General features: G+C 43.6%; 1 protein-coding gene across 2 annotated transcripts in view; it reads right to left on the minus strand.

Annotated features, from left to right (window-relative positions):
- Positions 1-2,428: 2,428 nt before the first annotated feature.
- Positions 2,429-21,342, minus strand: part of CLCN4 (Cl-/H+ antiporter 4) — a 56,458-nt gene continuing 37,544 nt past the window's right edge. For both annotated transcript variants that reach the window (XM_090264463.1, XM_090264462.1), the window contains exons 11-13: positions 19,490-19,888; positions 11,618-11,834; positions 2,429-3,002 (exon numbers count right to left, since the gene is read on the minus strand). In XM_090264463.1, coding sequence (XP_090120589.1) covers positions 2,912-3,002; positions 11,618-11,834; positions 19,490-19,888 — 707 coding nt within the window. In that variant the 3' untranslated portion in view covers positions 2,429-2,911. The remainder of the gene's footprint in view (positions 3,003-11,617; positions 11,835-19,489; positions 19,889-21,342) is intronic.

Below are 21,342 nucleotides of genomic sequence, written 5' to 3' on the forward strand. Positions count from 1 at the left end.
AATGACGAAGCTGGGCAGTATGTTCTTCATGGAGCATGCCTCGTGGGTGAGTGGACCACAGGGCTTTTTAGGGCTCCAGGGGAGGAAGGCAATTTGCTCTGGCAGTCCCTATGGCAAACTCCCCCATCCTTGACCTTAACCTGCCTGTCTGACCCTGTACTTTAGTCGAGAAGAGCCTGAACCCCACAACAAATTGGAGGGTCTAAACAAATTGGAGGGTCTACTCATGAAGGAAAACAAGGTTAGGTTATTTAAGTCAAGTAACACCCCCAACCGTTCCCAGACATCCCTACACCAAACATCAGGGTGAGAGACACAACTTCCCTTGGTGGCCCTAGCCCAGAGGGAATGACCCTCTCATCCCTCCATGGCCTCAGCTGGAAGAAGAGCACATCCTCTAGTATCACTGACCTTTGACTCTTTTCACTGTTTCATAGTCCCTATTGAAGCTCCTTGTTTTCAGCAAAAAGGGCGTCCTGGATGATCTGAATCCAAGCTATGACTAACACTCTGGGGTGCCACGTGGGAATAAGAGGAGAACTACATGAAGCAATCCTTAAGACTTTTTTCAGATTTAAAGTCCAGAAAACTCCAGCTTCACTTGCATTTGTTCCATGGAAACCCAATAACAACACTAATATTAGGAACTGTTATTCAATACTTACATGCTGTGGATGAGAAAACAAATTTTATTCTATTATAAGACCGAACACTGAATTCCCTATTACTGTATGTCCACACTGAACTAGCTATCTGATATTATTTTGGAGGGAGCCAATTACAGAAACAAATTTTCCATAGTTTTTCAGCATGATCTGACTTAAACTTTTAAACACATCAACTAGAAGTTTTCATAGAAAACCACTTTTAGCTAGGTTTTTATCCAAGATGAACATTTGGGTTGTGGCTAAGAAATGACGGACTCTGACTGGGAGTTCTCTGACACATCTGAGAGAGGAGTGGAGACTACAAGGTTAGAAGAGAGTTGTTCAAAGGGCTTCATCAAGCAAAAGTAAAGAGGACAGGAAGGACAACGACAGGGGCACAATGACGGCATCCAACACAGCAGATAACACCCCCCTCCTAAGGACCAATCCCCCCTTCCTCATTAAGAGAATCTAAACCTTGTTCCGAGAGTAATATGCCTCGCTAAACACTGTCCTTCCCAGACTCAGGTGCAGCTGGGGGAGCCATGTGACAGAGTTCCAGCCAATGAGTGAAAGCTGGGCATCTCTGAGAGAGCTTTGTTTTCTTGAGATTATCATTGCACCTGTTACTTGTCTCTTCCTGCTTAGAAAGCAGACATCGTACCAGCAGTTCAGGAACCATGTTGAGACTATGACACAGTAAGCCAAAGGGCAAAGGATGGTGGGAAAAAATACCAGACTGTGGACCCTTGATGATATTATGGAGACAGTCCTGAGTGCGCAATCCCAGGTTTCCTATTCAGCTCATTGCTGTTCATTGGGTTTTCTATGATTTTCAGTCAAATGCACACCTGATACATCAATATCCAATGATGACATTGAGAAGGATGAGGACGACGCAGGGAAAAGAGAACAAAGACTAAAGAGAAAGAGCAAACAGGGTAACTCTTATTCACATAGATCATACAGTGGACCTAAAAAACACAGCTTAATTCCTTCCCCCACGAAAGACAGAAGTCCTGACTGAAAGAATAAATGCATCATTATGTTCAATACAAAGATGCCCATTGCACAAATTGGCTGTCTAGAATTTAACTCTGTCCTTCTGTGCTTTGATTGCTGGTATGAAAGTGCATGCTTATACATTAAAGCTGGGCATTTTGCATCCTACAGAGAAGAGAATGGAACAGATTTAGAATCAATTTAGTATTTCTCTTGCAATCCATTTGGAGGAGTTCCCACTGAGAACTCATATGCCTCACCCTCTCTGCAGCCGTATTTAATAAGATCTGAGAAGGAAAATAAGTAGTAACACTGGGTAGCCTGTTCTGACTCTTGTATAGGTTATTTGGAAATTAAAGCACACTTATGGCAAGCTGGCAGCATATAGAATATGGCCCACACAAAGTGCTGATCAATATTTAAGAATGCACAGGCAACAGCAATAAATAAATAAAGTAAATGCAATGAGGATGCAGATCAGTGGTTGGATGTGTATACTCTCAAAATAAGGATGAATGCCTTTGCATAGAATGGAATACGGTGTAGCACTAAACACTCCAATAGTTCACTGGGCAGTCCCGAGATGCTGGAGATGCTGGAGATGCTGGACTTGCATAGAGAAATGGATTCTTCATACTCATCATAACAGGTGATCCTGATATTGGTTCACAAACTGATGGATAAGCAAAAAAATAAAAAATAAAAAAAAATAAAAATAAAAATAAAACTGAGAGCAGGAGCTAGAGATGGGATAGACATGCGTGAACCCATACTTGCAGTTTTCACTACGTTCAAATTTAATTTATTTCTCTTTTCCAACAAAGAAAGTGCAAATATCTTTAGTCTGGTTCAGTAACATAGCAGCAAAACTTCGGGAACCAATAAATAAGGACACTGACACACCAATACCCCTTCGCCTTATGGACTCAAAGCTCCACAAACAGCCTTGAACAGAAGGGCAAACATTTCTGGATTCAGCATTTGTGTTCCATATCCCTGTACAAACCACATCATTTACACCCACCCACATGCCCCCATAGCAGTTAGTAAAGTGATTAACAAACACAATTTGTAACTCGTTAGGGGTTAAAGCTATAAAATGCCTACTCATTGATGTATTTTTTTAACAAAAGGTTTCATCCTTCTTCCCTTCCTTTCAAACAAAGCTTTTGGATAGTTCATTAGAATAATAACACATCATTTGTTTACTTCTTTTAAAATGACACAGTTGTATTTTTCTCATAATAACTGCCATCTTGTTTCTAATTAAACATGATGGATTCAGGGTCCTGGTTTGCCATCTGCGCCATATGTCTCAGAACATCCTTTTTTGTAATGATGCCAAGAAGTCTCCTGGAGAAGAAACAAAATAGAGAAAAGAGGTCAACCTTGCAGTACTGATTCATGCCTGTTCCTAAACACCAGTGCCTTCTTCACTTTTCACCTGGGCATACGGAGAGACAACATTGCCCAGCTTCCCTTACAGTGGGCTACAACCAACTGAGTGGGCTCCGGCCAACGGCGTATGGGTAGACATAAGATATGCCCCTCCCAATTTGCCCACACATTTCCTCACACTCTCTCTCTCTTCATCTGCCAATCAGAGGCAGAGTAGCCAGTAAAGGACTCTGACTTAGGGGCCACCAGATCCAAAGACCTGGGTCCTTGAATGACTATGTCTTTAGGGCCCACACCTGCTATCACCCACACTGGATTTGACATGGGGGGAAAGTAAAGCTGAGATATCAGGCCACTGAGACTGCAAACTTGTTGACTCCAGCAGTAAACTTGGGATGACTAATACATACTCCTAAATTTCAAGATTATAATCAATGAAATAAAAGGGTTTTATCAAAGCCATTGTCAAAACTTGCCCACACCTCAGAAATTCCAAGTATAAGGTATTTTAAGTATAGCAATTGATTCTATTTTAAATCTATCTTACTAGGAGGGTAAAGTTTGACATTTATCTCGGACCATTTTTATAAATTACCTTCTCTTCCAAAATTCCATTGTTTTCAACCTATAAAAACAATACCACCTATCAGGGTCCCTTGTGTGGGGCCACCTAGAGAGTACATTGCAAAACTCCAGGGAACACTACAATATAAATAGTGCCCCCTGAATTATGCAGTAAATACTTGGACAGCCATTCACAACAGCCCTTGCCTTGCTCTTGATTTTATTAAATTTTTTTTTGCATTTCTTTATTTTAATTTTATGTTTTGGTTTTTCAATTGCAGTTGTCCCATTTTTTCCACATTGCTCCCCCCCCACCCAGCCCACCCCTTCTCCCGCAATCATACCCCTCCCCATTGTCCATGTCCATGAGTCATTTATACACGTTCCTTGACTAGACCCTTCCCTTACTTATCCCCCTTCTCTCCCCCACCTCCTCCCTATTGACTGTTATTCTGCTCCTTGTCCTATTTAGTTCATTTGCTTGTGTTGTTCTTTAGTTTCCTGTATTAGGTGATATCATATGGTATTTTTCTTTCTTTGCCTGGCTTATTTCACTCAGCATAATTCTCACTACTTCCATCCACGTTGTTGCAAATGGCAGGAGTTCCTTCTTTCTCTCTGCTGCATAGTATTCCATTGTGTAAATGTACCACTGTTTTTTGATCCACTCATCTACAGATGGGCACTTAGGCTGTTTCCAGCACTTAGCTATTGTAAACAGGGCTGCTATGAACATAGGGGTGCATAAGTTCTTTTGAACTGAGGTTTCAGAATTTTTCAGGTATAATCCTAGTAGTGGAATCGCTGGTTCAAAAGGCAGTTCCATTTTTAGTTTTTTGAGGAAACACCATACTGTTCTCCATAGTGGCTGCACCAGTCTGCATTCCCACCAGCAGTGCAGTAGGGTTCCCGTTTCTCCGCATCCTCGCCAGCACTTGTTGTTTGTTGATTTGTTGATGATGGCCATTCTCACTGGTGTAAAATGGTATCTCATTGTGGTTTTTATTTGCATCTCCCTGATGGCTAGTGATGTTGAGCATTTTTTCATGTGTCTATGGACCTTCTGTATGTCCTCTTCGGAGAAGTGTTTGTTCAGGTCCTTTGCCCATTTTTTAATTGGGTTGTTTGTTTTCTTGGTGTTGAGTCGTATAAGCTCTTTATATATTTTGGAGATCAGTCCCCTGTCTGAGATGTCATTGGCAAATATGTTTTCCCATATGGTTGGTTTCCTTTTCATCTTGCTGATGTTTTCTTTTGATGAGCAGAAACTCTTTAGTTTGATGTAGTCCCATTTGTTTAGTTTTCCCTTTATTTCTCTTGCTTTGGAGATGTACCTATGAAAATATTGTTACGTGGGATATCTGAAATTTTCCTGCCTATCTTTTCCTCTAGGGCTTTTATGGTGTCACGGCTTACATTTAAGTCTTTGATCCATCCTGAGTTTATTCTCGTGTGTGGTGTAAGTTGGTGGTCTAGTTTCATATTTTTGCACGTCCCTGTCCAGTTCTCCCAGCACCATTTGTTAAAGAGGCTCTTCTCACTCCATTTTATGTTCCTTCTTCCTTTATCAAAGATTAGTTGACCATTGAGACCTGGGTTTATTTCTGGACTCTCTATTCTGTTCCACTGATCTATGTGTCTGTTCTTATGCCAGTACCAGACTGTTTTGATCACAGTGGCTTTGTAGTATTGTTTGATGCCTGGTATTGTGATTCCTCCTGCTGTGCTCTTCTGTCTCAAGATTGCTTTGGCTATTCAGGGACTTTTTTTGGTTCCATATGAATTTTTGGAGTATTTATTCTAGGTCTGTTTTTATTAAATATTTAAATGACCACCTTATGGAATAAATCATGCCCTCTAGTTACAGTGAAGGGCTTGAAAGATGGTGATATACACAACTTCTTTGGAGAAAAGAAGTCTCATTGCCAAATCAGTTCGCAAAGTGCTGCTTACCATATCTCCATCATATCCAAGAAAATGGGAATGGAGAAGTGCACTGTGGCAGTCTGACGCTGGGATACTGTATAACTATTAAAATGACAAGCTTCTCTGTATCTGTGTAAAATGATGATATACAAACAAAGCAGAAAACACAATTGTAACACACTGCCATTTGTCTAATTAAAGCCAAATCAGGCCAACACACCTCTTACTAATAGAAAGTAAATATTCAAAGAGAATTCAAGTATTCAGAGCAGCATTTAAGTCAGTTACATCTGGTGAAGTGCACACTGGTTAGTGAAATTGTCAGGCCAGAATTCTGACTTCTTTGTCCCTGATCACACTGGACCTTAAAAAATGATTGATTTCTTATGTTAGTTGCCCCTCTTTCACACTGGAGGGGACAGCAGATACTAACTCTTCCACATTATCTCACAGGAACAACTTTAGGAGAGAGGAAAACAGCCAAAAGGAGCCTTTAAAAACATGCTAAGCAAAAAAGAATAATGACATATGGATGACAAGACACTGAAATAAAGCATCATGACTCACTCATGATAATCAAAAAAATGAGGAAAAATGTAGAAAGCAGAATGGAATTAGGAAACCAACATTTTGCAACCCCCAATGTAAGAATTAGTTCAGTCAATAATTATCAATGGATTCCAAAACCAATGGGTAAATGGTTGCTGGAAAACAGAAAATTCACATGGTCTCAAAGCTTCCACAGATTACGTACAAAGAGAAAAATGTCCCTTTGCAAGTGAGGGTTCCGGCCATCACCACCTCATCCAAGTGATGGAGCTTATCACCAACAAAGTCGGAAAAGCTGACATTATGACATCATCTACTTTGAAATGTTGCCAAAAACTACTTAAACCAAATCAAACCATGAGGAAGCAATCATACAAATTCAGAATGTGAAACTACTGGTCTGAAGTCTTCAAAAAAAAATCTATGTCACAATTAAACAAAAAAAGGCAGGGAACTATTTGAAATGAAAGATGAATGAGGCAAAACAACCAAATGCAATGTATGAACCTTGAAGGAATTCTGGATTGAAATTTTATATGAACTAAATATTGAGTGATAAATTGAATTATTATTAATTTTGTGTAATTGTGGTTCAGTGGTTATGTAAAAAGAGTGTCCTTAGTATGTTTCATTCATAATTGCCAACACTTGGAAGCAACCAAGGTGTCCTTTAGTAGGTAAATGGATAAACAAACATCCGGACAACAGAATATTGTTCAGTGCCAAAAAGGAATGAGCCATCGAGCCAAGTAAAGATGTGGAGGAATCTTCAATGCATGTTGCTAAGAGAACTCAGTCTCAGAAAGCTGTGTGATTCCAATTCTCTGGCATTCTGGAAAATACAAAGCTAGGGAGACAGTAAAAAGACCAGCAGTTGACAGGGGTTGTGGGGAGGTGGGAGTAGGGCAGATGAAGAGGCAGAGCACAGAGGAAGTGTAGGGCAGTGAAACTACTGTGTGTGATACTATAATGGTGGGTACATGTTGCTCTCCATTTGTCAAAACCCATAGAACATGCAACACCGAGAGTTCACTAATGTCAACTACAAATCTTTTCATAGCAATATATTGCTATTGGTTCATCAATGGTAACAAATATAATACATCAGTGAAGATGTTAACAAGAAGGGAAACTGCAGGGACAAGAGAGGGAATATGGGAACTCTGTACTTTCTGTTCAATTTTTCTGTAAACCTAAAACTGCTCTAAGAAATAAAGTCTATTAATTAAAGAAAACAAAACCCTTGGAGGAAAGGGTTTGCCAGAAGGGAGGAGGGGTATTGAAGAAGGATGAAGCCAGGAATTGTTTTTTCATTCTAGCTGTGTAGAGCTATTTGACTTTAAACATGTTCACATGGTACTTTAATACATTTCTGAAATTTATCAAAATGCATTCAAACTGATGATGCCGCATAAAACCAGATGCTGTTTACTAAATCTGCCAAGCTGAGTCTGAGCCCTGACTCAGTCTGCTCGGGCTGCCATAACAAAGCACCACAGGCTGGGTGGTTTAAACAAAAGAAATATAGGTTCTCATAATCCCAGAGCCTGGAAAGCCAAGATCAAGGTGCCAACAGGGTTGGTTTCTGCAAAGGCCTCTCCCCTTGGCTTGCAGACATCTGCTTTTTGCTGTGATCTCACATGGCCCTTTTCTCTGTTTGAGCATCCATAGTGTCTCTTCCTCTTATGAGGACTCCAGTCCTATCATATTAGGGCCCCATTCATGATCTCATTTAATCTTAATCATCTCCTTAAAGACCCCATCTCCAAATACAATCACATTGAAACATAGGGCTTCAACATAAGAATTTGGGATGTGGCCCTGACCTGCGAACCGAAAGTTGCTGGTTCAATTCCCAGTCAGGGCACATGCCTGAGTTGTGGGCCAGGTCCCCAGTTAGGGCATGCAGGAGGCAACTGATGGATGTTTCTCTTGCACATTGAATTTCTCTCTTGCCCTCCCTTTCCCTCTCTCTAAAAATAGATAGATAGATAGATAGATAGATAGATAGATAGATAGATAGATAGATAAATAGATAAAATATTTTAGAAAAGAATTTGTGATCGGGGGGATGACATAATTCAGTGCATAACAGCCTTCAACTCCCTTTAAAATAAAAATGAAATAATTAGAACACGGCACTGAGACAGTGTGGTCACAACAGAAATTGGAGCAGGCGTGAGTAGTCGGGTCTGCAGAGGCGGACCGCCAAACGGTGTATCCAGATGCACTGGGAAGCGGTTCCCCTGCTGGCAATTGCTGCCTCATGGATAATCCCTCAGCTTAAAACACTCTTTTGTTCTCTTTGAAATTTGTTTTCTACTCGAAAGCCTGGCTTCAGGGACGCACGCTTCTGGAGCACCTGGGTGACACCACTTAGATTAGATTCTATGCATGTCCCTTAGTAGATGACAAGCCCCTTGGCTTTGTTTTTTAAACACTTTTTGAGCCTTCTCTGGTTCTCAGTCAAATAGATGCTCAGGAAGATGATTAAACCAATGCTGCTTTTTAAAAAATATGACTTGTTAGTGTTTGCAAAGTGCTGAGAAGTCTACTATTACAGCAAACACACACACACACACACACACACACCACCACCACCACCACCACCACCCCAATATCTATAAAGCCTGGTTTTTATTTCCTTATCTTTACCCTGGAGACAGCATCAAACATCAGGCATTTGCCTGAAGCGCTCCTGACAAGTCCCCCTTTGAGCTCTGCAACTACCGTGTCTGAAAGTCAAGCTGGTTACAATGGTTCAGGGGAAATGTGAATTCAGGAGCTGCCCTGGGTGCAGGCATCAACTGTGCCCTGGCCCGCGACGGTAATGACCGCAGAACACTGCACATCCGCCTGGAAAGAGGCGACATTAAATCCAGCAAGGTTCATTAGTGCCGTGAGATGTCCCATTTGATTTAAATCAAGAGTTTGTACTTCCAGCCCTCTGGGTAGCAGTTGAAGTGCATCTGGTGACTGATAAGTGGCTGATCTATGACTGTGAACATAATTCAGATTAAAGCAGCTGAGCTCCTCCGAGGCCACCTAGCAGAACTGGGAAAAAACTGACACCATCCCCCTGGCTCGCTTGTCCTCTCTAGGTCCCACATACAGAAAATCCCACCCAAGTTCGCTCTTCACCACCGTAGGCTTCCTAGACTCCGGCGCTCTGGGGACAAAGACTTTTCTGGTTTCTGGTGTGTTTCACAACTTCCTTGGATCCCAGACCCCAAGAAATCCTGTAGACGATGCAGGTCAACGGGATGAGCTGGGCTCTTGGCTGCAAGCAAGAAAGGCACACGGCGACAGAATAATCAAAAATGCGCGCTGGCTTAAGACATGCCTGCCCTGGCTGCAAGCCCAGGGAGATGAAAGGCCCCGCGCACAAGGACCCCTCACCAGCACTAACTTATCAGCATCTGTGTTTGTTTAAAATATGGAGAGCGAGAGCGAGAGCAAGCGAGAGACAGCAAGAGAGGGCAATTTTGTTTTCTCGTGGAACATTCGGAGCCGATTTCAGCACCCAAATCTTCACAGGAAAACCTCACGAGGCTTTGTGAGGTGTGAGCCGGTGTTAGGGGCAGAATTTCCTGCCAGAACTGGAAATTCCAATGATAGCTGACATTGGATGATTATTTTAAAGGGAAAGAGAAACTGCTATCCACTTGAGACGACATGGGCGATCACAGTAATATTTATGCCAAGCGCTGGAAATTCGAGTACAATACATAAATGCGCTTCAGTGTTTGCAAAGTGGGATCTCCTGACCAGCAGAAGCCCCTCAGGGCTTGTTAAAAATATACATTCTCTGCCCTCCCCCCCCCCAACAGACCTGCGCTGGGGCCCAGCACTCTGGGGTCCACCACTCTGGGGCCCCACCTGGAGGTTTAATCCTCAGGGATTCTGATGCATGCTCAAGTTTGAGAACCACTGTTTCTTTAAAAATCAGCAAAACTAATCTCTAGCCTCAAACATCTCTTTATTTGTCCCATATTGATTGTCCCTCCCAAATGCAAGACATCCCCCCCATCCCCCCCAGAAGCTGCTATCAGAGCTAGGAAGACACCTGTCCTATTGACTAGGAGTTCTCTGGGTCAGTGTGCAAATCCAACCCCTTGCAGAGAAATGACTGCTCACTTGGCTATGCTCTGGCATCCATCCAGTCCAGGGTCACTAAATTGCAATACTAGTGGCATTTTGGCCATGAAGATTCTTTGTTGCGATGGGGTCTGTCCTGTGCATTGTAGTGTGTTGAGCAGCATCATTGACCTCTACCCATTAGATTCCAGCAGCATCCTCTCCCCCCGGTTGTGGCAACCAAACTCTCTGAGGCAGGAAGGGGGGCAAAATCAGCTATGTTGAGAAGTTCTGGCTTAAACTGGAGTGTGCTGGCTCTGGAAACGTAAACTACATCAGGGAACAAAGACTCTGGAGTCTATAAAGGCCTAAACTATACTTTGGGGACCAATGTCTCCACAACCCATACCCCATACCTCCTACCCCCAGCCTAAAGGAGTGAACTGGGCAGACAACCAGACGTTCCAGTGTACCCTGATGGAGCCAACCTCTTCCTCCTACCGAGCTTCAGAGGCCATGGAGTTTGGGGTACACCTCTGAGCCCAAAGAATAGCCCTTGGGGCCCTTCACCTCTCATGCTATCATGACCCTTAGATCTTTGCAGTGCTGCTGGCCTGGTTTCCAGAACACAAAGCAAATGGAATATTGTTGCTGCAGAGAGAATACCATGGGACCACCATGGACTTGCTGTAAATTAGGGAACAAGCTGAGCATAATATGAACTTTACATTTGCTTCTGGTGATTTCATCCATGAGGAACTCCAGGAGAGCGCAGCTGAGCCCCAGTGCAAAGGAACACACAAAAGGCTCGGGAGCCATGGCCCTCTTAACACTCAGGTCCACAAGCCAACCCCGGCGTTCTCTCAAGGCAAAGTGACATATTTATTGTCATAATGATATATTTGTTAATCATTTAACATGTCTAAAATGGCACTACCATTTTTATTACCTTCCCATCTCTCTTTTTTTAATGTGTCACTGATAAAGTTTTTGAGTATTGTTCCCCTAACTCTTATTTTTTCCCCACAAGCCCTGTGGTTTTCATTGCTCATTTTTGCATATGATCAGTGCTATGTTTGTGAGGAATGTATAAGTCACCTTACAGCAGAACAGGCTGTTCGTTCCCCCTGAGCCAGGTGTCACCTGGGTGGTAGAAAAGTAGCCTGAAGTCCCCTCCTTTGCCTCCTCCTCTTTTTGGCTCAACCTGCAGCCTCAGGCCAGACAGCAGCCCCACCTGGAAGCTTCTCCCACCTCTCCGGGCTGCATTAGCCCCTGTGCTAAGTTCCCACAGCTCCCTGTCATTTTCTTCTCAATACACCCACCACAACATACTGCCACCCTCTGCCAAGTGCTGCTCCTAGAGTGCCCTAACGACTGAGACTACGTCTCATTCATCTTCTTCTCCCGAGCCTGGCCACAGCACACATTCCATCAACACCAGCCCAGCCACTCACCCGCTGCGCGTCACCAGGCACTGCCGGAGCCCCAGTTTCCGGAAGATGTCCACCACCGTCTCCATGGGCGTGTGGTCCGTGACTGTGAAAGGGCTGAGGTTCAGGACACGGCGCAGCTTCAGGGGTTGGGGGCTGTTGGCAGGCAGCTCGGGGGGCTCCTCCGTGAAATACATGATGGAATTGCTCACGATGCCCTCCTGTCTCTGTCTGGCATTCTCTAGAATGGGTGAGCAAGAGCATGAACCACATCAAAATCACTTGCCTAGCCACTGCCCCAAACCCAGCCCCCCAGGAACACATATCCTCCCTCCCCCCCGCATCCTAGATTCCCACAGAAAAGGGGTTCAGAGGCAAACTCCACATCCTTAATGAGGGACTTCAGCCACACATCTGTGGAACCAGCTACTGCTGGGCAAGGGTTCCCCTGCTGTGGCCCAACCGTTCACTGCCAAAGCCTTAAAACTTGGGCCTGATGAGGATGGCTCCTTTGGGGAATGCATTGCTTCCCCCGGACCCCAGGGCACCAAGAAAGCCCAGAGTCCTCCACCCTTGCCTTCCTAACACTTCTTCACCTCATACCATGGGCTGAAGTTTGATGTGACAAGAAGCCTCCTTTAGCTGCCCAGTGACCTTAATCCACTGTTGTTGTTTCTTTTACAAACTCACTTACAGTTGGCCCAAATGGCATTTTGAGTCCTGAAAGGAACAGGAAATTAATAGGGCTATCCTAGGCTCACAGCCCAGAAATGCAGCTCAATCCCAAATATGACCCTTGGGACCAAAGAAATACCCCTAAAAAAGCCGCATCTCCCTCCCCTTGGATCTCCTTTTATAAAAATGGGCCATTTTGAGGATTTCTCAAAGAAATATAGTAAAACTGTTATGGTAACAATCAGCCTATTTCTATCTATAGGCAAGGCCATGTGAAAGAAAGCTGAAGAAAAGTAGGGTAACAGGAACTCATTAGAATACAGTTTTATGCAGTACTAGAAACCTAGGCTATTTTAAGTCACACATGAAACAAATCCATTGGTCTCAAGATTTTTCTCCAAGGCAATTTTCCTTCTGTTGGAATTTTAATCTTTCTTTTGGTTCATGGGAAAAGGTTAGGAAAAATGTACGGCGAGGCTTGCCTTAAAATGAATCCTGGTTTCTGTAATACAGTTCTTGCTTTCTCAAAGAGTACAATTCACCTATATTGTTTGAACTGCCTGCTCTAAGGCCATTAACTGCAGTAGAGTACTCTAATGGAGAACTGGCAGCATTCAGGGTCAGGCGGAGTTGGAAAAAGGGTCTCTGTTTAAAAGACGAACAGAGGGCCTGCTGGGAAAATGCCTGCACATTATTTGGGTCAGGTTAAATCTAGTTACATCACCCTGGCTGGTGGTGCTCAGTGGATTGAGCACTGGCCTGCAAACTGAGAGGCTGAGGGTTCAATTCTGGTCAGGGTATGTGCCTACGTTGCAGGCTGGATCTCCAGCTGGGGGCATGCAAGAGACAACCGACTGATGTTTCTGTTTCTTTCTCCCTCCTTTCCCCTCTCGCTAAAAATAAATCTAGTTACATCAAATGGAATATGATTCAACCACAAATGGAACTCTGGGGTGGAGGTGCTATGCACAGGCCAAAAGCTGGTGAACAGAACAAGAACCAGCAAGAAAGCTCTGTGCACCTCTCCACTAGGCTGAACCAATTTGGGCAAGAAATCTTCATCACTCACCAAAATGCCTGCAAAAAACTCTAACGTGTAAGTTAACTGAGGGCAGAGACTGGCTGCTGTCACCCCTCAACTCTAGCTCCTAGGACTGTGAGGGCACGTGGTGGATACACAGAAATATTTTTTGTGTGAAAGGATACACTGACTCCTCTCCCAGGGGGAGATCCAGCACTATAAGAGAAGAGACTCTCACGCCACAAACATTTCTGGGGCCTATATTAGAAAACAACTCCCCCCAAAACGCCCAATGTTTGCATGTGTAAAAGACAAGAAGGAAGTGCACCAAATATTAACCCGGCGTTCTATGGCATTGAGAACGTGGAGGCCTTTTTCTATTTGCTCTTTTACTTCTGACTTTTCCAATATTCTCTAAGTATGTACTACTTTTACTTTTAAAAATGTAGTAAACTTCATTTTTAATTCTTTCTCAAATAAAGTAGTTAAACTGTTTTTAATAAGGAAGCTTATTGTACATTCGACCAGAACTAGTACTAATGGTCACAGCTTCTGAAAAATGATGTACATTTTAGGAGCATCTGCTAAGGTCATTCAATTTGACATTCCACTTTCTAACAGCAATATGATCACAATGCCAGGTGCAGAGAGGGTAATTAAGAAAGTGTTGATGAACTTCTGGCAAAGACGGAGGCCTAGACAGACACGCTGCATCTCCCTCAACTAAGAAGGAATACAACTACCCCAAAACTAGAGACAATCAGAAGTTCTAGAAAATCGAGCTGCATGGAAGTCCAACAAACAAAGATATAAAAAAGGAATACTCATCCAGACAGGTAGGAGGGGTGGAGCTGGGGCAGAAAGGACGTGGTGTGGTGGCAGCAACAATGGAGGCAGCGGCAGGCTGGCAGAAAGCGCAGTCACATGTTTTAAGAAGTCAGGAGGGACACATGGGGAGCGCTCCCAGCACCAGACCAGACCGCACAGCTCACAGTTCCAGCGCCAGGGAAAATAAAGCCTCATTGCTTCTGACTGTGCAAACCAGTGGGGGTTGGGGCAGAGTAAGAAACTGCCGGTCTCTCAGTAGAGTCTGCTTGTTTAAAGGTCCCCCATGATTCAAGAATGTCTGCAGACCCACCAACTCTGGGAACAACAGTCAGGGCAACAGCTAGAGGGGTGCCAGTCCCATACAGGAAGCAGGAGAAGTGCCTGGAAAAGGGGCAAGTACTGAGCAAGTGGAATTGTTCCCTCTCAGATCCCTCTCCCACATATAGTGCCACACGTGGTGAAACAGGTCACCCTGTACTGACAAATACCTAAGGCTCTGCCCCTTACAACTTAATAAGTGCGACAGCTCTACCTAAGACACAGATGTAAACAAACACGGGAGCCTGTCAAGATGAGGAGACAGAGAAGTATGACCCAAAGGAAGGAACAGATCAAGGTTCCAGTGAGAAAACTAAGTGATGAGGAGATAGCCAACCTAACAGACAAAGAGATAGCCAACCTAACAGATGTAGAGTTCAAAACATTGGTGATAAAGATGCTCATAGGCTTGACAGATATGCTTAAGTATGGCAAATGCATAAGGAAAGAAGTAAAGGCTATGCTAAATGAAACAAAGGAAAATCCACACAAAACCAATGGTGAAGCAAAGGAAACTGGGGCTCAAATCGATTATTTGAAACATAAGGGAGAAATAAACAGTCAACCAGTACAGAATGAAGAAACAAGAATTGAAAAAAATGAGGGGAGGCTTAGGAACCTCTGTGACAACTTTAAATGTGCCAACATCCGAACCATAGGGGTGTCAGAAGGAGAAGAGGAAGAGCAAGAAATTGAAAGCTTGTGTGAAAAAATAATGAAGGAGAACTTCCCAAATTTGGAGAATGAAATAGACATACAAGTCCAGGAAGCACAGAGAGTCCCAAACAAGCTAGACCCAAAGAGGACCACACCACGACACATAATCATTAAAATGGCAAAGGTTCAAGATAAGGAGAGACTCTTAAAAGCCACAAGAGAAAAGCAGAGAGTTACCTACAAAGGGGTGCCTATAAGACTATCAGCTGATTTCTCAAAAGAAACTTTGCAGGCAAGAAGAGACTGGCAAGAAGTATTCAATGTGAGGAAAAGCAAGGACCTACAACCAAGATTACTCTATCCAGCACAGCTATCATTTAGAATGGAAGGGCAGATAAAGTACTTCCCAGACAAGCTAAAGCTAAAGGAGCTCATCATCACCAAGTTATTATTATATAAAATGTTAAAGGGGTTTATTTAAGAAAAAGAAGATCAAAACGATGAACATTAAAATGACAACAGCCGTGGCTGCTGTGGCTCAGTGGATTGAGCGTCGGCCTGGGAGCCAAGTGTCGCTGGTTCAATTCCCACTCAGGGCACATGACTAGGTTGCACGCCAGGTCCCCCGTTGGGGGCGCGAGTGAGAGGCAACCTCACAGTGATGTTTCTCTCCCTCTCTTTCTCCTTTCCCCTCTCTCTAAAAATAAACAAACAAATAAATTATTTTTTTAAAAATAGGTAAAATGACAACAAACTCACAACTACCAACAACTGAATCTAAAAAATAAAGACAAACTCCAATGAAGCAAACCAGACTAGGAACAGAATCAAGGTATGGGGATCATTTGGAGGGTTATCAGCTGGGAGGGAGAGGGGGAGAAATGGGGAAATGGTGCAGGGATTAAGAAGCATAATCAGTTGGTACAAAATAGGCAGAGGGGAGTTAAGAATAACATAGGAAAGGGTGAAGTCAAAGAACTTATATGCACAACCCATGGACATGAACTAAGGGGGGTGGGATTGCTGAAGGGAAGGGGGGTACTGGGTGAAGGGAAGCAAAGGGAAAAAAATGGGACTACTGTAACAACATAATCAATAAAATAAACTTTAAAAAAAAGGAAGTGTTGATAAAGTGAATTTCACAAACTGTGATAGGCCAAGAACTTTTAAAAGACTAGAAACAGTCACATATTCAGTAACCTACCACAGTGGCTTTGGAGCAATGGTTCTTGATTGGGAGCAATTTTCCACACCCTCCAGGGACATTTAGTAATATCTGGAGTCACTTTTGGTTGTCATAACTGGGGGATGGGCTTCCTATTGGCATCTACTGGGTAGAAAGCAGGGAGTTTGCTCAGCACCCTACAGTATACAGGACAACCCCTCTCAATAAAGAATGATCCAACCCCAAATATCACCAGTTAAGGTTGAGAAACTCTACTTTACAGTAACTATGTTTTTAGGGTAGTAATACTCTATCATGCTCCTCATTAAAAATGCTTCCATAAAAACAGATGTAATTAACAAGAACATATTAAAATGGAAAATAGAAAGCAACTATAGTGGTGGTCATTACAAAGATGATGTGATAGCACAGTAAAAACTATTTAGAAGAAGCAGATTATTGTATGATGTTACAATTTACTAAGGCATGGAGCAGTCACTCAGTATATACATTTTAGTCCCCAGAAGAAAGAAGCAGACACCACCACTGTTCTCCCAGGAAGAAACTTCTTTAGTCCTAAACAGCCATCCAACAGATCTGGCACATCTTCTTATTCAGTCCTGGACGTAGATCCCTTTCTGCAAGTAAGCATCATCCACATGCTGGAGAATCATCATTAAATCATCCACCAGACAAAAAAAAAAAGGAAATCAGAGTTCCCTTAACTCTTGCCCATAACTCTAACTTTCCATCCCTTTAATCATTTTTGTGGCTTCCCACTGAGTCCTCTTTCAACCCAACCTCGCTTAATTGCAGAACTCAAGACTTGTATGAGCCTGAGTCCTGCTGAGCATGGAAAGAGCCTCATATTTGCAAATGGCACCAAGGGGTAAAGTCCCATTTACCAGGAATTTGAACAGGGGTCACATGTGGCCCCATGTGCTAGTGTGAGATGGTGAAGAGGGTCGCACTTCCTGGACAGTGCCAATGAATCGATCTCTAACAAAGACAATGGCCATGGTTTGGCATTCCAGAGGGGGACTGAAGATAACAACACATTTTCAGTATCACATGAGCAGTTGCTACAATTTTTAATTTTTAACATGACCTGTAAGAAAAATCCTTATTTGCCTTATTTAACATTCTTTTCTTATCCAAACAATCTCAGATCTATCTATCTATAATCTTTGCTCCTAATTCCCCTGAAAGTGGAATTGGCAAGGAATCATTACTTGCTAAATGTTAATGTCATATTTCCATATTCACAAAAGGGTATATAATTCTGCAAATATAGGTCATGAATTTCTCCACCAGAATACAGGGAGTCTTCTATTTCCACAGACCAGGAAAACAGCTTTTCTGATTGCTCAGAGTGAAACACTCCTTGCCTTTCCACAAACCATGTAAATAGCAGCTTCTATACTATCCTTGGTCTGATTGAAAGCACATAGGTATTATTTACACTGTGTGTTGCCTCTTCAGACATACCAAACATAGCTTTTAGGGGAGAACTCGGTTGGCAGGCTTAAATTTCTTCTCTAACCAGTTGATGACAATTGCTGCTTCCCACTTGATTACAGTAATGGCTTTCAGTAAAATTAGTAAACTGTCTCTTAGCAGGTGTGCCTGGAGCTACACAACAGGTAATGGATTCTGTGACATTTATTACTGTATTTTTTAAATTTCAACCTTTGCTTAAAGGATTTTAGGGATTGAATATAGTTTTTTAAACATTGCTGATTACATTGTTTTAAAAACAAACCCAATCCTTATACAGCTTTTTAAAAGTTTTTGTTTTTTTATAAGGTGATATTTATGCCTAAAGGCACCTGCCTATTAAGCAATAGGACCAATAAGAGAAGCCTCCCTGAACACTTAAGCACAAATCCGCTATTGTGTCTAAAACAGACAATCAGTTGTTGGTTTGGGAGAGGTAAATATATTTGAGCAACACCTAAAATTAGAGGATATAGCTTATCTACAGTTATTTTTATAAAGCCTTTGATGAACACACTTTAACGATATCTCCAAAGCTATTTAACATGTGAAGAGATCTGGGAATTCAAAGGGAGAGCCTAAGAGATAGTTAACAAAGGATAGGGAAAAGTGAAGAGTTGTCCAGTGGGGCATTCTGCCATCATACCCAGGTGAGTCCCACTGGCAAACTTCATAAACACTCTAAAAGATGAAAAATATATAGTAGAATCATCAACTGCACACCTGAGCCATATCACGGTCCCCAGCCTATGGTGAGATGCTGGGATGGTGCACAGGTCATGGGGCAGAGATGTGAACAGGATGGCATTTGTGTTTGCCATGTGCTGCAGACATGCTCGGCCACTCCCTGCCCCATTGCATCAGGAGGTCCGCTGGAACTCCAATGGAGCGAGCGCCCTGCCCGGGTCCTCCAAACACTCACACCCAGGCTTTGATCTTAGGAACCCTCCTCCTCCTGCTCCCCTTCTAATGCAGTCACTGCTAGGCTGATGGGGCCAGCAGGCTTGCTTCTCTGTCTTCGGGACATCCCACCTGGGCTTTGTCCCCTCTCTTCTCTCCCAACTCAACAGTCTGCCCCTCAGCCCAGCTGATTTCAGTTATCCCATGAGGAGGAAAAGCATCACACAGAGCTGACATGACCTCTGCTCCTTAACCCACGTGGGCCTCAAACTGGTAGAATGGGACATAATGTCATAAAGTGAAGTGAAAGGCTTATATTGAGCAGAGAAAGGCCCCCAAGGCAAAGAACTCACGACCTCAGTAGTTAGCCTGCCTGAAAGTCTATCTGAGAGCAACTCAGCTTGAGCCAGCCCCACTTTTCCATTGCTTCCTTCTCAGCTTTGCTCAACAAGGAGTTCCCTAAAAGGTAGCTACTGCTTGCCTCCTAGCAGGACTGGGGCCCAGATAGCTGCTTGCAAACATGGCGGTCATCTTCCAGCTAAGCATGCCCTACCAAGACACTGCTCCTCACAGTGTGACATGGGAACCAGCATCATAGAATTAATGGGGAGCTTGGGAGAAATGCAGAGCCTTGGGCCCCATCACAGATCTCTGAATCAGAATCTGCACTTCAACCAGATTCCCAGGTGACACAAACATATGTTCAAGTGTGGGACCCCCTGGCTTAAAGCCCTCTGACCTTTGTACATTCTCTCCACCCTCTGAGAATGTGAGGGGTACAAAGGCTGTCATTTGTCTCTTAGTAGCACATGAGCTTTTCCCTCTCTTTACTCACTTATTGCAAGAATCAGCTCCCTCCTCTGGGCAAATCCAATGAGGCGCTCGGAGTCCCTGGAGACCACCACAGGGAAGCCATTGTAGTCGGTCTCTTTGATGAGCGTCTCCACATCCTCCACGGTCATGCTGTCCTGGGTGAGCACAGACAGCGGCGGCTCTCCCCGCCGGGGCCGCATGACATCAGTGGCCAGTGTGCGGTGAGTGAACTCATCCTTCACATCCAGAAATGGGTACCCATTTAAGTGGATGTGTGCCTCGTAGATGCCTTCTTTCCCAAACGCATCAGCCACCCATTTGCTGGTCACAGCTGCCGCCATCAGGGGTACAATGTACTCTAGACCACCTGTTAATTCAAACATGATGACCACCAATGACACTGTCATCCTGGTAACTCCACCTGTACATAAAGAGAGGAGCGAAATTCTGAAAATCAACCCGATACTCAGGAGGGCAAGAGTTGTGGAAACTGACAAGTTGGCTGTAAATTCTCCTGACAGGGGAGTTTCTAAGGAGACAGTCCAAGCTTGTCTGTTCTAAGGAGACAGTTCTACATGTCGCCCATGCACAGACCTCTGGAACTGATGCCAGGCTCTGTTAAATGCACCCTCACATCAGGGAGCCATGAGTCACATCTGACTGGAGGGCTCTTCTGCAGTGAGGGACAGCTTGGTTCTCCAGTCACCTAGGACCACACACCTTACTTTGTGGTCAGTGGGTCCTATGTGGGCTATGCAGGTTTCTGACTCAGCAAGTATGGCTCTCTTCTGGGACCTGATAAGCTGGAAAACTGTAGAGACTCTTAGGGGCTACAGACAGGAGAGGGACTCACCCTTGTGTCCTGTGGTATGCAAAGGGAGAATCCATACCAACTCCTAATCTTCCAATGAGCTTAAACTGGCGTTTCTTGACCTCACCACTAGGAAAATTTGAGATTGGATCATTCTTTGTTGTGGGGGCTGTTCTGTGCACTATAGGATGTTTAGCAGCATACATAACCCCCGCCCACTAGATGCAAATAGTAGCTCCACCCCCAGGTGTGACAGCCAAAAATGTCTCCTCTATTGTCCAGTGTTCCTGAGAGGTACAGTTGCCCCAAGTTGAGAACCACTATTCTAGATGGTACAGCAGCCAGATAGTAGAGACTCCATCAGCCTGGTCCCTGAATGATGACTAACTGGAGAGAAATCCTCTGCTAACTCACACACACACACACACACACACACACACACACACACACGTTGATTCTCATTATTCACAGTAGTTGTGAGCTATCAAGTCACCACAAACACTGAATTAGCAAATTCTGAATCACTGCCTTAGAGGAAACTTAAAGTTAGGTTTCTGTGAGCCTCTGGTCACAACATTTTTGTCCAAATCAATACAAAACCTTATTTTATGTGTGTCTTTCTTCAGAAACATCTTATTTAATATATGTAAGTGATTCATTAGCGTTAAATGCACAGCCAACAGCACTGTGTAATTCGTGCCTGAAGGAAACTTCTCCAGCATATATATTTTCACCTTAAGGTACATACTGGGCTTCTCGCACTGGGAACGCCAGACAGCACCTCAGCGCTACGCTTGGAGGCCATTGTAAATAGCAAATCATTAACAAAAAGCACAAAAATGAAAAACACATGGCACTAAATAGACCACAAGAAGGACATCTGTGTACAGTTTGAGAGCTGAACCAAGCAGGTAGACCTTCACCTTGGCCAGCCTCAGCTGGGGACAAACGTGTGTTGGATAACTCTAATTTGCCACTGCTCTGTGACTGTACAAGAACAACTGTCAAAGCCCCACCAAGTGTTGATTTAGGGATTATAGACAAATTTTAGCAAGTAGACAAAT

This window comes from Furipterus horrens, unplaced genomic scaffold (assembly GCF_987537825.1).
Source record: "Furipterus horrens unplaced genomic scaffold, mFurHor1.1.pri manual_scaffold_17, whole genome shotgun sequence".
NCBI lineage: Eukaryota > Metazoa > Chordata > Mammalia > Chiroptera > Furipteridae > Furipterus > Furipterus horrens.